Raw genomic sequence first — 15,651 nt, 5'->3', positions numbered from 1 at the left:
TGGAAAAAAATGGAGCAACACACGTTCAATGAGCTTCTACTGTATGCACAGCTGACCAATTCCAGCATTCAACTACCTCTTCTACTTGTGGTCTCTTCCAACAACCTCTCATCATTTTGTTACACTGCTCTTCTTCTTTTTCATATGTTCTGTGACATATATATGACAAGGAAAAACATGGCAATGAAAATATTAGCAGATTCTGAGAATTTAACTGGTCTGTTGCATGCGAGACAAGAAGCAAGAAGTCCCACAGTGGCTTTAAGAGTTGGGAAGGGTGAACTACATTTCCTGAACCTAGGAAACCTAGTTTATAAAACAAAGTGTGCGTTCAGTGAACACTGGAGGGGGCAAGGGATGAAGACGCAGAAGGCTATGGGAAACCAGCTTGCTCCAGATTTTCAGAACAAGGTCCTAAAAGCACCTGAATCAACAAGTGTGAAAGTCAAAGAGTAGATGCAGATCTCAACTCTACACTGTTTTTTTTTTCCTCAACGTTAGGAATTAGCTGTACAGTATCAATCCCTGTTCCCGGTGCAGTCAGCCCATCTGACTCCAGCTAAAAAAAGCCTTCTACTTCCAGAAACAGCCGATGGGAAAATATAGGAAAATAAAGCATACAAACCAGGCAGGAACTAAATACTGTGAATCAGAAAATAGTCTAAAAAGCTCCTGTTATTTAAGAATACCTCTAACAGAAACCCATCACCTGACATGTAAGCATCACATAAAGCTTACACACAGCACATTTCAAATAGTGAAGTGGCACAGGTTATTAATACAGTCAGAGAATTTAGAGAAAGATACATAATAAACACATGTACAGAAAGAGAAATCTTACTAAAGATTAGAAGCACAAGCATCTCAAAAGCATACTCTAAGTGCTATCAAGCTAACGTTTTTCAGGGAAAGTAGATTTTTGTCTTCAGTCTCTTGATTGACAAAACCTTAATAAAATCAGCTGCTCTCCAGTCAAGAGAACAGTAGTAGCCAATTACACACAAACTGTTGGAGTGTTGTTTTAGTATTCTCAAAGTAACTGGAAGAAAAGAACAAGATCTTCAATGAACTGGCTACAATTAACAACAGGGAGTAACAGGAGTCTTCATTTTAGCTCAAGAAGTCCACAGTAAATTAAGCAAAGGAAAGATTCACTTTGCCAGACACAGACACAACCTGCTGAAAAAAAAAATTAAAAAAACTGCAGAGCAAAAAACCTTCAGTTACACACCTACAGCACCATGTTTTCATTAATACCTAATTCCACTTCTGTAGATAGATTCTGTAATCCACTACAGTTACTCACCCACTACTTCGTTTAAAAAATATAGTGCAGTTTCTCAACTATTTAAACTTTCAATATCTACTCAGTAGGAAATAAATGTGATAAAGCTAATGAATACATACCATAACTTCATAATTGATGTAAAATTTGAAATCAGGTTTCAAAAACTAAATATCAAATTAATTGCAGGTCAAGTTCTATAGTTAAATTAAACCTTGCAATCTCCAATTTTTATTAAAGTTGAAAGCATTAAAAAAACAAATTCAAGGTGAACCCTACAATAATGCTCTACGATGATGATATGGGTGCTCCTTTCTTAGGAGAAAACATAATGCTTTGAGGACCTTAATAACAGTATTCAGTAGTTCAACAAATAAGTTTGTTTTATTGTTTTTTTTTTTTTCTTATGCTTTTGTTAATTGAGTAAGCAGATGCAAAGCCAAAAATGACATTAGCAAAAAGCCTGATGAGGCCTCAGTGTGGATTCCTTCTCCTAGCTACATGCTGAGTTAGTTGAATTTGGCCCTAGCAGCGCGGGAAGAGCTCCCAGAGGGGCTTTTCTTTTTACCTTCAATTCCAACACATAAGCCAACCACCCTATGAACAGATCACACACAGCCAGTCACTCTCTGCTCAAGAGACCTGCATGATGTGGCTGAAAAAAGTATTTTCTAAACAGCAATAAAATCTTCCTTATGAATGGCATTTTATTGAGGTTTCAGAGGGTATTTTTGTGATCTAAGATCACACACGTCTCTTTTAACTGCAGTCCCACCAGCCAGAAAAGAAAACAAATCAAAATATAGCAGTTGTTTTCTTTCATAAGAGTATGCAATCTTTTCATTCCTTCTAGAATAATACTTGATATATACAATAATTAAAAATAAAACGGAATGTGAAATCAGCAGTTGAAACAAAAACAAACACAAAAGTTAAATATAAAGCAGGGGAAATAACATTTTAAAAGCAAATCGTTTAAAAATTATGCTAGCCTATAAGCCTATGCTTATTTTACAGCAAATATTGGACCAATTGTCAATAAGGACAAGTCCTCTTCTAGAGTATTTCACAAGTTTGGGATAAGGATTGCAAATTATCCTGGTCTTTTGAAAGAATTAAAGAATCAATGTGACATTACTGAAAATGCAGTTTTCAATGAAAGGTATTAAAAGAAACAGTTACTGGAGTAGAAAACACAATGTATGTATGTAGGTTACTCTGAAAGCAATGCCTCCAATTTATTTCCATGGAAACTACAACAGATGCAAAGAACACAACAATGTCTGATAAAGCAAATTCTCAGTTATAAAACACTATTTTTTCAACACACTCACCACCATTAGCCAATTATTTGCACAAATGAGCTGACTGTCAGAGAGGTTCTTCATTTTGAAGTGTGAGAACGACGCATGGCCATCCAGAATGTGGCTTGCCTATCAAGTGGCTGTTGCCACTCCTGAAATGCACCACCCACCACCTCAATGTGCTCACTTCCACTGTTAGGTCTCCATAAGTGTTTGCAAGTAACAACAAATGTCAATGGGTGGGGTTTTTTTCTGCATGGAAGAAGTCAGTGACTCACCTTTGCCTCAAACTCACTTGTGTGTCAGACACCATTTTGTCAGAATGCCCCTCTGCTGCCATCTGTCGTGAGTCAACAACATGAAACCAAATATTGGTGGGGAGGTTCAGCCTTTATTGCTGTATCATCAACATCTGCCTCTGACGTCACGGGCCAACGTAATACAATAGGAGGCATTACTTTTGGAGCAGTTCTCATGCCAACTCAGTGGAAGGGGATTTCTTATATCAAAAAACTCCATGTATGAGAACATTTAGAATCTTGTCTCATTAGAAAAGAGAAAAAAGGCACAAAGGCTTCAAGGAAATGATGTGAGGACAGAAATGCTAAAAGGATCTTTCTGAAAAACTATAAAATGGTCTGTTTTCAGGACTATAAAAAGGTCTGTTTCAGGCCTGGTGATTTTTACTTTGCTGGTATGACCACATCAAAACCATATTATTTATTTTGTCTACTTAAGGACAAAATTGTTTTCAACAAGAGTCTTCCAAGCAGATTCTCTGCATAGATTTAAATGCATAGGTGTTTATCCTTCTAGCTATAAAAATCAGTTTCAAGTCTGAACTTTCTGACAAGAGGTTCAGTCCCATATATGGGATACTCCACTTCTGAGTAGTCTTTTATCTAGACAACTATACTCCAGTGAACTACTTTTTATTTGGTTACCTTGAGACAAATGAGGCAAAATTCAGATTTGAATTGATTGGATTTGACCACTTTACCAACACAAATGTGTTGATGCAGCCTGTCACTGTGATACAGGTAGGTACATATCTTTTCTGTCTCCTTCAATGAAATAACCTCCTATGTAATTGGAGAATGCTCATAATCTTTAAGATAGATAAAGAAACAACAGCCTTTAATGTCAGGAAGAATATTCCTAAGACAAATCTCATATGTTTTCAATAGATTAACTGTCTCTGTATATGAAGATATACATTACAGCTTAAGAATTTTAACCAGTGTTGAGAATCTCATTAAAAATTATAGAGGCTATAGTCAAAATAGGATACAGAAAGACAAGACTTCTAGTTTCTTTCTCTATCAAAATAAACTCATGAATTTCTCTAACTGTAATTCAAAAAACATCCTCCACTATTCCAAGACGCGGAAGAAAATTTATTCCTTTCTCTCTAGAATACTTAAGAAATCATCTTAAAAAAAAAAAAAAAAGATAAAAATGTATCTGGGGAAGATTATGTCTGCAACTGAAAAGCGTTAGCAATTCATATGTGCTTCTGAAACTGTTTCACACCCACCAAAGGAGATAAAACAAATGCGCCGATCTGCCATGAACATACCCATGAAATGATCTTCTACAGTAAAAACAAGGAGTCTTTAAAATGAAATCACTTAAATCTTTAAAATGCTTTTTTCACAAGGAAGATAATTGACTATCAGAGAGAAATGTACTTGCAAAGTATCCAACTTACTTGGGAATAAAGCCTTAGGCAGTAAAAAACAATGCACAAGATGCACCACTAAGACCAGTAAGTTACATAAAATCCTGTAGTTTTAGTGTTCATACCCTTATAGCAGCTTCCCAGAGCAAAGGCACAAGAATGTCAAGAAACCTTCACTAGTGGTATTAAGTTTTAATGTCAGAGGCATTAAGAAAATATTTGGTTCTGATAAGAGTGCATGAAGAGACTGAGGAGTAGTAGTAGTAGTATGGTTTTGCCATGGATTTGAATTGAAACTAATTTTTAGTGAAGCCTATGTTCTGCCTTAGCACGTATTTATTCTGAACTAATGATGAAAAAGAAAAAAAAAGATCTGTGCAAAGTACAAGGGAACAAATAGCAAGTGATGCTGAAGGAAAGATACATCTTACTGTCACTAATATCAATACTTTAAAACATTGACATTGCAAATAACGAAGAAGTGTTCGCTTTTATATTTTTTACATATATATTGCTACAAGGAGATAGTAGTAAAACTATTTCTTAGCTGGTTATTCAATTCTTTACATGACACTGATATCACCTTCTGCCAGTAACATCTATGTGATGTTAAAGATTACACAATGAAAAGTGAAGTGAGTAAGTAAATCTATCTTGTAGCTGGTTACAAGAAAAAGCTATTAACAACATTGCTGCCATCTATTTGGTATGACTACCGAGAAATTCAGGCACAGCTAGCATGATCAAGAATCCTACCAGCTGAAAATTCAAAGATTAAAACAGTACACCTTTGTCTTTATAACCACTTGAGACAAAAGGAACTAAGGGAGCACACAGTGCAGAACACACCAGAGAAAGGCAGGCCTAGAGAAAGAATGAAACAACACTGAACACAATATTGGTGAAGGAGTAAAGGTATGACAGGAGATGACTGCAAAATAATGTGTTGCCATACACTTTTATGGGTAAAATTGTGCTACATTATCCCCCTCTCAGTTCCCAGACTCCGGGACTTCATCAAATGTGGCGTGAGCAACTCAAGACATTAAAAATGCAATAGGAAGTTTGCTGACAATTTGAATTTTGCTGGCACTCACAATGGAAACAATCTGGTCAGCGCTGCTAGTGCCAGTGGGATTGATACAGACCAAGTTGGACTGATGTGGAAGCTAAGGAAGACAACATATGTTTTTTAGAGCTACCATCTGGTGAGCTACGGTAAATGAATGACACTGGGAAGTCGCAAGTTCACATGCCACACTAGGAGGGAGCTGAGCAACAAAGGAGCATAGGAACTACAAGGAAAAGTGGCCTCACACCAGTTTTACATTGGATTGGAGCCTTCTGCAATCTTCTGTCAAGGCTGGCACTGAGCACACTTGCTTGGCAACTGCCAATAGCTGGCATCTGTAATTTCTAGGACTAAATTAAGCACTTCTGGTCTATCCATACAGACTGTTTTACACCTCAGATTTATAATGTTCTCTCACTCTTGGTTTTTAGAGAAGGAGATAGGGTACTTCAAATGATCAACTTCATTATGAAATGTTTTAAAGGATGACACTAGAAATGAATTGCTGAAAACCTACTGTCATCCCAAAACTACCATCAAACTCCATTCCAATTTTCACCAAAGCTGTTCAGTACTGTAAAGGAATAGATAACATAATAAGATTCCATGTAAAAAGCCCTTTGAAATGAGTGTGCTGAGTCACCTAAGAGATGGGGGCATCGTGCCCCTCAGAGCTACAAGTTAATCATTCATGACTGAAAGCAAGCAGTGATAGTAAGAAATGTTCTCAGTCAAAAAGTAAAGTATTGAGTCACATCTGAAACACAACTGTTCCAATGTCTCTGATCTAAGGCAAGGAGGTCATCTTGCATGGTGGTGCAAAATGGAAATCGATCTTCACAAGCAGCACAGGATTAAGAGGCAACATTTCAAGCTAGTCACAAGCTGAACGCATGCAGAACAACTAGATGCTTCTGATTACCTCACTGGCATCTGATTACCATCACTGATTTTTTTTTCCTCTTGTATCTTGTTGGAATTGATATCAGAGTATTTTGCAACTTATGTCTCTTGGCTCTTGTCCTTTTACTGAACACCTCAGAGAAGAGTCTGGCTCTTTCTTCTCTGCACCTTCCCATTAAACAGCCAAAAAACTACAGCATAATCTCTCATGATGCTCCTTGTCGGTCATGAACATACCCGGTTCTTTCTGCCTCTTCTTGTATGCCATGTGCTCCAGCAAGCACCTTGTCATCTTGTTGTCCTGCCTGCTGGACTCATTCCACTATCACAGTACCTTTCCTGTACTTGAAAGTTCCTTCTAGACACAGTCTTCCTGATGCAGACTCACAAGTGCCAGGCAGAGGGAAAAAATCACTTCTCTCAACATGTTGACTGTGCTTGTGCTAATACACCCCTGTATGCAATGTGATACTTGTTGACTTGTTCAACTTGTCCTCAATCACACCTCAGTCCTTCCCTACAAGTCAGCCTTCCTGCCAGCTGGTCCTCAGCACATACATCATCAGTTGCAGAGCTTTGCACTTATACTTACTGAACTTTATGAGGTTTCTGTCAGCTCTTTTCCACAGTCTGTCAAGGTCATCCTAAATAACAGACCTACCCTCCATAACCACACCCATGAAATTCCGAGGGCACATTTTATCTCATCATCTGCATCATTTAAAAAAAACATTAAATAGTGATGATTCCCTTCTAAGACAGTAATCTCATCACTGAAGGTGATCAAGTTGGTCAGGCATGATTTACCTTTGTAGAGCCAACTGGCTGTTTCCTATCAGCTTCTTGTCCTTTAGATGCATGAAAATGGCCTTCAGGAGGATCTACTCCAAATAATTCTTTGGACCCTCTTTTTCATCCTTCTTAGAAATGGGCATGATGCTTGCCAGTCATCAGGAAGGTTTCCTGACAGCCATGAGCTTTTGAAGATGACAGAAAGAGTCCTTGCAATGACATCACCTGGCTCCCTTGGCAACCCTGTATGTATCTGATCTGATTCCATCAACCTGCATATTTCCAATTTGCTTAAATAGTCTATAACTTGCATTTCCATTTCTGTGGGTAACGCTTCACTCCTGCAGACTCTGCCACTAAGCTTGAGGAGTTAGGAAATCTGAAAGCAGTCATTATCAGTAAAGTTACCAGTACAAGAAATTACTGAGCTCCTCACCCTCTTCTGTGACATTCAAGGTCCCCTCCCCAGCTGAATTCTCTGCATTTTTTTCCCTGAATTCAGATTCTGCTAAATATTTTGGTAGACAGTTAAGAAAGCATTTGTACCAAGGCTAATTAAAACCACAAATTCACTATCTGTCCATACCCTATGTGGCTTTTAGAGTTTCGACAAGGAATAAAAGTCTAGCCATTGGAGGGGTACACTTTTGCATAGAAGTTAGCCCTTAAAGAAGAAAAATAATGTTCAGATTTTATTCCTATGACTAAATGTGATGTGACACATATAGGTTAATCAAAATGTTTAATTTTGCACGAAGTTTGAATGATAATTTCTGATAATCTTCTGAAGACAAACTAGATAATTTATTAACTTTGTAATTAACATAAAGACATAATAAAATGTCTTCTATATAATGTTTTGCTTTGATTTTTCAAGTAGTATGGTAAGATGCTTTGCTTTCAGTTATATTCAGAAAAGGAAAATTTTGAGAGAATTCTCAGATCTTAGAGCACAGTTGACTCAGAATTCGTAGCGTACTGCCGACACACAAACAGCCCCCCATGTGCCTCTCCATTCTAACTCCCACAGGAAAGCTGTATGCTTTGCGAGTATGTGTACTGAAAATAGAGCAATAACATAAAAAGAAAAACAGCTCATCAGTTAAGTTATTTTCAGCAGGTAGCAGGAAAGAAATCAGATCATACAAGACTGCAGGAAAGTGAGAATTTTGAGGTGATGTACATCTGTGAATAACTGTGCTTTGTTAAGATACAGTGAAACAAGGCAAGAAAAAACGACCTTTGACAGAAAAGCTACAGACTCCACTTCAAAGGGATAAGGAAATCTCTATTCCTAAAGCAAATCCTAAAGACTTTGCCAGTGACCTATTTTAACAAAAAAACAGTGTCTGTGCTCTACTTATCACTATCTAGCCTTAACAACCAAAAAGTCTGACTTCTTCAATCTTTTGTTTTCCACTATCATTTTATAGATGCTTTACTTTTTTTCTTCATTCACAAGGAATGGACAACTCCTACAAGAGTGCTTTTTTAATATAAAGAATACCATAAAACCATTTTTTTTATTTAAGAAAAATTAAAGGGAAAAGACATTAAGTAGAAAGCAATTATTAGAGCACATTACTTTTTAGAAATGACATTTAAATGGAAACTTCTTTGAAAACAATGTATCTGGCTCTGCTGCCCAGAAATAACCACTGCTGACTCAAATATTCAACATTTTTATCACTTCCCAAGGTAGTAAATGATCAGCACGGTGGCAGAATGAAGACTAAACAGTCCCCTGAAGGTATGAAATTAGAGAGCCAGCCACACTTGCACTGAAATTGGTCCAGGCTGCCCAGGCATTTTCTCAGTACTCAGAAACACAGCTTTTTAGAGATACAGTACATGGCACAGTATATCGAGAGTTATTTCCGTAACAATGAAAAATCCATAGATCCATAGACAATCACTCAACTATACGCCTGTAACTTACCACACCACATTTGTTTATTTTATTATTTATAACAATTAATACGGAACTTTAGAGGTTAGGAAGGCCCACTGGGTCCACCTGGACCAACCCCTGCTCAAGCAGGTTGTCCAGTGGTTTTTGAACATCTCCAAGGAGGAGACACCACAAACTCCTTGGGCAGCCTGTGCTCATGCTCCATCACTCGCACTGTAAAACTGTGTTTCCTGATGTCCAAATGGAGTAGAAGCACAAGTTTATTACAGGGAAGATGGCTAACACTGTCTGAGTCTGATCCTGCACCTATCATCTACACAAGTATGCACTTGAATACCAAATAAAATAGAAACAAAGAACAGAATGCCTTACCTAGACAGCAGGTTCAGCTCCATGCCCTGATTTCTGTTCTCAGCGTGGAACCATCCTACCATTGCTACTAAATAGTATTCTGAACTTTCTAAAGTTGCTTAACTTTCTAAGAAATATTTTCTATCATTTTCTTACAGAAAGACACCATGTTTTAAATATTTCCTTGGTCATTGGATGTGTAGTAGAAATTCAGGACGCTGGAAAAAGGAGTGAGACAGTTCCCTCAGATTTAGTATTTTGTTTTCACTTTGATTTTATAAGGCTGTTATATTCTTGTTTTCTGGCATTTTATTTTACATGGACTTTTATCTGGATTCATGCCACCAGCCTCTACTCATTGAATCACCAAGCCCCTTTGCTGTGTGGAAACAAGGCTTACAGTATTTTTTATTACTTCCTATTGCATCAAATTTTCCTTGGTATAACAAAGAATCTGGATATCTTTGATAACTTTTTCTGTTTTGTAGTAGTAACATCTCAACTTTTGTGACACATGTACATCAGAACTGCTTAAAAGAACTGTAGTCTATGACTTCATGGTATTTTTCTAATTTTTTCACTGCTGAAGCAAATGACACCAAAGTAGTGTCACTAGTTTTATTACTCTCTGGAACTCAGCATTAGATTAGATAGTTCTTCATGTAAAATTGTCATCAACAATGAAAAATATTGTGAAAAATCTTTATGGAAAAGTGATTTAATCCCACCTTCCAAGTCTATTTTATTTATTCTAAACCATTATAACAGCCACTCTAGGATTTCAGAATTTTAAACAGTTAGTACGTGGCACATCAGCAATAGTGATGTGGACTGCATTTTTATGTTCTGGTTCACTGACTTTATCAACAGGAAAGAGATGATGAAAACTTATTAGTCAGATCAGAAAATTCAAAGGTTTTGCACTGCTTACGGTAAGTACAGCTGTTGTTAATGAGGGCAGATAACATTTGAAGTATTTTCCTGTTTCTACAAAACAGACATACCTAATGTGATTTTGCACACACTCAGTTCTTTTTCAGGAAGATGCATTTGCTTTGATGTCTGAAAAAACTAACTGCTGTTACACCATTAAGAAAAAAATAAAGTGGTAGCTTCCAAAGTAGAACATAACATTATGGAATAGCTATTTATTCATTTTAAAAAAAATAATCCCTCAAACAACACCCTGAAACCAGAACCCTTTCTTGTTTATTACGAATTCCAGCATAGGTGCAGGTACCGATAAAAGCCATACGGTTTGAAGCTGAAATATCTCTGACTTTCATAACATTTAGGACTTCAACAGCCAAACAAAGCATATCAAACTCCATTGATGGTGGCAACCAGCAAACACAGCCTACCCAATGAAAACAGCACTCAGGAAAAAAAAAAAAAAAAGAAAGAAATTATAAGTATTTCAGATGAGAATGCTCACAGGGCAGAAAAGCTTCCAGGCAGTCCTGCTCCTAGGGAACTGCAAGAAGACGGTCATTCAAGGACAGTCCTCCTTTCATCAGCAGTTACAAGCATGCAAGAACAACACACTGAATACAGAAGGTATTGATGGAGAGCATGATTAACTTCCAATCTTTTTCCAGGCTGTGGGAGGAAGGAAAACATGCAGCCAAGGCCACAGGCATAATGTCTATGCCAAGTCAAGGTCAGAATACCAACACAATTTAAAGGCATCAGCAGCATCACGCCATCGTGGGATTCCATTGACCACCACATTTTTCACAGTGTTGATCAGGAATAGAAAAGCCGGATGTTGGTCAATAACTCAGAACTTTAGTCATTAAAGCAGAAGCTTTCTGGGTAAAGGCACTGCCTGAAATAATTATAATCATTCCCTCAAGAGTCACGGATGCTTGCTACCAAGCTGCTAGCAAAAGCAAGAGTTCAAAATGGTTTCCGAGTGCTTTTAGGTAAATGAGGGCTATTAGATCATGCACTTTGACTTGTTAGATTACATAGGTCAAGAAGTCTATTCCTAGCTATTTCTATACTGACATTCTGAATCTACCTTTAGCAACTGCTTTAAAAAGACAAAGTAAAAAATTAAGCCGAGGCTTAACCATACAAGATTCCAAAGCATATTGCCTCTTGTTAGCTTCTACAACATCAATACAAGGTTTCAGACACAAATACAATGAAAAAATCCAGCAATTAAGAAACTAGAGCGACCAGTATTTTAAGGCAACCAGTTTTGCACTTGACAACATATATGAGAGAATAGTTCAAGTATTTTCCTTCTTGACATAATAGACAAAGCCAAAGTTATTTAAATTGTCTTGTTTTTTCCCCCCATTCTTCACATACACAACAACATTGATCTACAGTGGGTTTGACACAAATTCTTCCTTTAAGTACAGATTTCTTCTAAACACATTTCCTTCCAACCCATCCTCCTACACAAAACTGACCAAATCTCTGATCTTTTATTTTGTGGATCATGCAATTTGACGTGCAATCTTCTTTGAGATCTCAATTTCAGCCTAATATACAACACCACGATAAACACCCTTATTAAAATGAATACTGACCTTGACGTGAGACTGAAGGAAGCAGCAAATCCAGGAAGGAGATGCGAAAGAAAAAGAGTTAGAGTTTGTGAAAACAGTGTCCAGAGATCAGGCAGTTCAAGAATACAGGACAAAACAAGCAGATCTAAATCAGGTAATGACACACAGAACACACAACCTTCCACAAACACAAAGAAGCGCATGTTTTATAGACATCTAATAAAAGAAAAAAAAGAGGAAAAAAAGATAAAAGGACACTTAGATTACACCATTTTACTTAGAGGCAACTTTCTGTAGAGAAAATAGACTCTAGACATGGCAGTTCTTGGAAAAGGAGAACAAACCAACTATAGAAAACTCTGTGTGTCCACCACATGACTAGCAAGTTTCTTCTTCCAGAATTCTAGCTAACTTTTCAAAAACGTGCAGGCTGACTATCTGAGGGGAGCACTGTGGTGTTCCTTAATGCCATCTTCTTCAAGGGGCTTATTTTCTCTCAATGAGCAAAACACATTTTCTCGTTTTTACTGCTGATGACCTAAATGTGTCAAAAAAGAACAGAAATTTAAAAAAAAAAAAATAGCCTTCAAGTCCTGAAGATTCGTCAATGCTAAAAATTCATCTTTCTTAATTTTGACGTTTAGGTCACCTTTCCAAAAGCAAAAAAAAAAAAATACACCCAACAACCAAAAACCTAAAAACCCACATCTGCCTCTTATTCCTACAGCACTCAGTTTTAACTCTCCCACATATGGTGCAATCTAAAAACAATAATGACCAAATAGGCGTACCTTTGACAGTTCTCTCCAACATTTTTCGATAGCAGGACAGACCAAAGCAAAATGTTGGAGTTCCCTGTACAGCACGAGGTCCCATAGGTTCATTATTGCTTCTTTTCATATATTTTCAATATCGTTTGATAGCATCTGCTGTCAATTTCACTGATAACAGCAATGTAACTCAACAAAGAGCCATACAGATCTTTTCCACCCAATTTAAAATTTTGTTCTTTTTCAGTCAATGTAAGATAGGAAAAGCAAATGTCCTGTTGCCCAAAATTTTAATTTGGCTCCTATAACACATGTATTACACCTATGGCAAGACTGCATTCTATAAAGGCCTAAACGTAGGCTATTATCTAGAGAAAATACTTTGATAATACAGTCTAACTGCTACATACTTTACTACTCTTATTATTAAGGAACTATGTAAATGAGATTTAAAGCCCTTACCTCTGGCATACATTTTACAAATAGCAATGTAGGGTATTGAATTCGTACAAGCAGCAGTTTCAAAGTGAGGTAGAGCTGAAAAGCGTATTGTTAAGTCTATAACAAATAAGCTCTTGTAAAGATGCATTTCTTTGGCTTTTAAATTCATATTCTGAAATCAGGATCTCTCAGGGTCATTGTAGAAAAGACTGTGCTATTGGGAGATTTCAGGAAAGATGAGACTTGCAAAATGCCAAACGCCACATACTTAATGTTTGATCTTGAAGTAAGCCATAATGTTCCAGAAGCTTCAGTTAATTCATATAGAACATGGTATAACTGTAACAATTCTGACTGAAATCCAAGATTATACGCTCTAGGCTGAACTGCAGAACTATGGCTGCTCCAATAAATTCAACAAAAGGGAACAAAAATTTGAAAAAAATGTCTTGGCTACATGTGGGACTAAAGAGGGAAGGAAAAAAGGTTTCATTGTCTCTTTCTATAGCTGTTATTGAATCCAGATTATGAAAGTTTAAGAACCCTCATTTTGTGTCTCAGGGATCCTTTTTACATTGTGATGATATTACCATATTGTTTCTTCAAAATATCACTGGAAAAAAGGTACAGGATAAAATTCAGTATAGCTCTACAAAATTTGAATGAACCATACTGTTCCTTCTGCTGGCATTAAAAGGTAAAGTCCTGGAATAAATGTTTCTGAGAAAAAATGCACTTTGTACAACCACTAGTCCCTTTTTCATGCTCTTTTATAAAGGCTCAAAACATGAAATTTGGGATTTTATGACAATTGCAATATGTATCCAAACAGAAATGAGGAATATGACAGTTGCATCTGAAAGCATATTACAATTACAAAAAACTCCAGACGTGCACTGGCACTCAAAATGAGGCAGACAGCTGCAGACGCCAGCAATCTATTGGGAAAGTGAAGGGCGATGTGCTGCAGACCAGACGCAGCAGCCCCCGTGCAGGGGCCAAATCAGTGAAATTGATCAGCATAGCCAGTGCCTGCCCCACGGAAGCAGCACAAGCAAGCAGAACCCGAGGCAGAGTAGGCCACGTTCATGACACAGCAAAAGAACACTTTCAGTTGGCACTGTTTCTCTCCGAGCAGGAACACACACTCGCAGCATTCCTTACAAGATCCAGCAGCAGCTCTTCTGCCCAGCCCCATTAACTGTGTACTCTGATGCAACCACCACACAGGGAGACAACACAGCACTAACATCTGATGGTAGTCACAGGGAAATCCATTTTCCTTTAAGATGCTACCTGATTAATTCTAAAGGTAAAGCCAATTTAGATCTGATTTCCAGGTGCAGACCAAAAGGTGGTGAGGTGTGAATACTTCGATATTTTAATTAACATATACATTTGAAAAGCTGTTGATTATTCCAACTGTAATTTTTCCTCATGCATGTATATTATAGAGAGCGAATGAGCCTGCTACGTTAACCTCAGAAACACTTAGGAAGACATTTATGCAATGACTTCTAGTCAATCTTTGAATTCCACTTGCTTGGCAGTGAGTGATTACTATTTTGTATTTCCTTCAAAGTAGTCTGACAGCAAAGAATACACGCTTGATGTTTCTTGTGTCAGTCTGGAAATAGAAAAGCCATTTATGTTTCACCACTTCTGAAAGCTTTCCTTTGTAAAGAAGAATGATGGCTGGTCTTATCATTTCTTTTCAGCAGATACTTAGATGAAAGGGGATGAAATAGAGAAAAGGTTGGTGTCTAGGTCTGAGAGCACAAATGTAATCTAACAGGACACTAACATTATTTCACTGACATAGTGGTGATGTCCTTTTTGTTCGTACTGTACTCCAAGACTACGTCAGGATCTAATGCTTTTACTGTAACAATTGTACAAAAAAGTTTTGTTTTTTTTCCTCTTAACATACTAGTATTGTGAGTATGGGTACCTCCATGTTGCTTAAAGATCTTGACTGAAATAATGCAAGACAGTTTTTAAAGAGGTAGAGCCAAGTCAGGTAAGAAATTAAACCCTGATATGCAAATAGGGGTCATTATTTACATAAGTCTTTTCTCCTCTGATTTTCTAGTTATTTTACTTATATCACAGTTCTTACACTCCACTGCTATAGCAGTTGTGTCAGGAGATATTTGCTAAATAAAACCTATCATTGGTCCAATGCAGGCAGAGTATAAATCATCAAATGACAACTCCTATATTCAGTACAGCTTTGGGCAGGAGAGGGAATGATTGATTACCACCATGACATAATGATAAAAGCAAACAGAACTTTAATGCTACAGGAAAGCTGTAAGAAGCCAGCTTACAATGGGTGCTTCTCACTACTAGTAAGTATTTATCTTATGTCCAATTGTATGAGCTTTAACAAGACCAAGTTCTGAGTCCTGCACTTTGGTCACAACAACCCCATGCAATGCTACAGCTTGGGGCAGAGTGGATGGAAAGCCGTATGAGAAGAAGAGTCTGGGGGTGTTAGTTGACAGCTGGCTGAACAAGAGCCAACAGTATGCCCAGGTGGACAAGAAGGCCAATGGCATCCTGGCTTGGATCAGAAATAGCGCAGCCAGTGGGAGCACGGAGGTGATCGTTCCTCT

General features: G+C 37.4%; 2 protein-coding genes across 11 annotated transcripts in view; one reads left to right on the top strand and one right to left on the bottom strand.

Annotated features, from left to right (window-relative positions):
• The window catches only part of NINJ2 (ninjurin 2), a 512,961-nt gene that overhangs the window by 171,434 nt on the left and 325,876 nt on the right, over nt 1–15,651 (top strand). The gene's annotated exons all lie outside the window — the stretch shown is intronic.
• The window catches only part of ERC1 (ELKS/RAB6-interacting/CAST family member 1), a 292,700-nt gene that overhangs the window by 142,333 nt on the left and 134,716 nt on the right, over nt 1–15,651 (bottom strand). For 8 of the 10 annotated variants that reach the window (XM_048942961.1, XM_048942954.1, XM_048942986.1 and 5 more), the window contains one exon: nt 11,844–11,855. The exons of the other annotated variants lie outside the window; for them this stretch is intronic. In XM_048942961.1, the coding sequence (XP_048798918.1) occupies nt 11,844–11,855 (12 nt within the window). The remainder of the gene's footprint in view (nt 1–11,843; nt 11,856–15,651) is intronic. 10 annotated transcript variants of the gene reach the window in all.

Source organism: Lagopus muta, chromosome 1 (genome assembly GCF_023343835.1).
Source record: "Lagopus muta isolate bLagMut1 chromosome 1, bLagMut1 primary, whole genome shotgun sequence".
Lineage (NCBI taxonomy): Eukaryota > Metazoa > Chordata > Aves > Galliformes > Phasianidae > Lagopus > Lagopus muta.
This window is presented reverse-complemented; position numbering and strand designations above follow the sequence as displayed.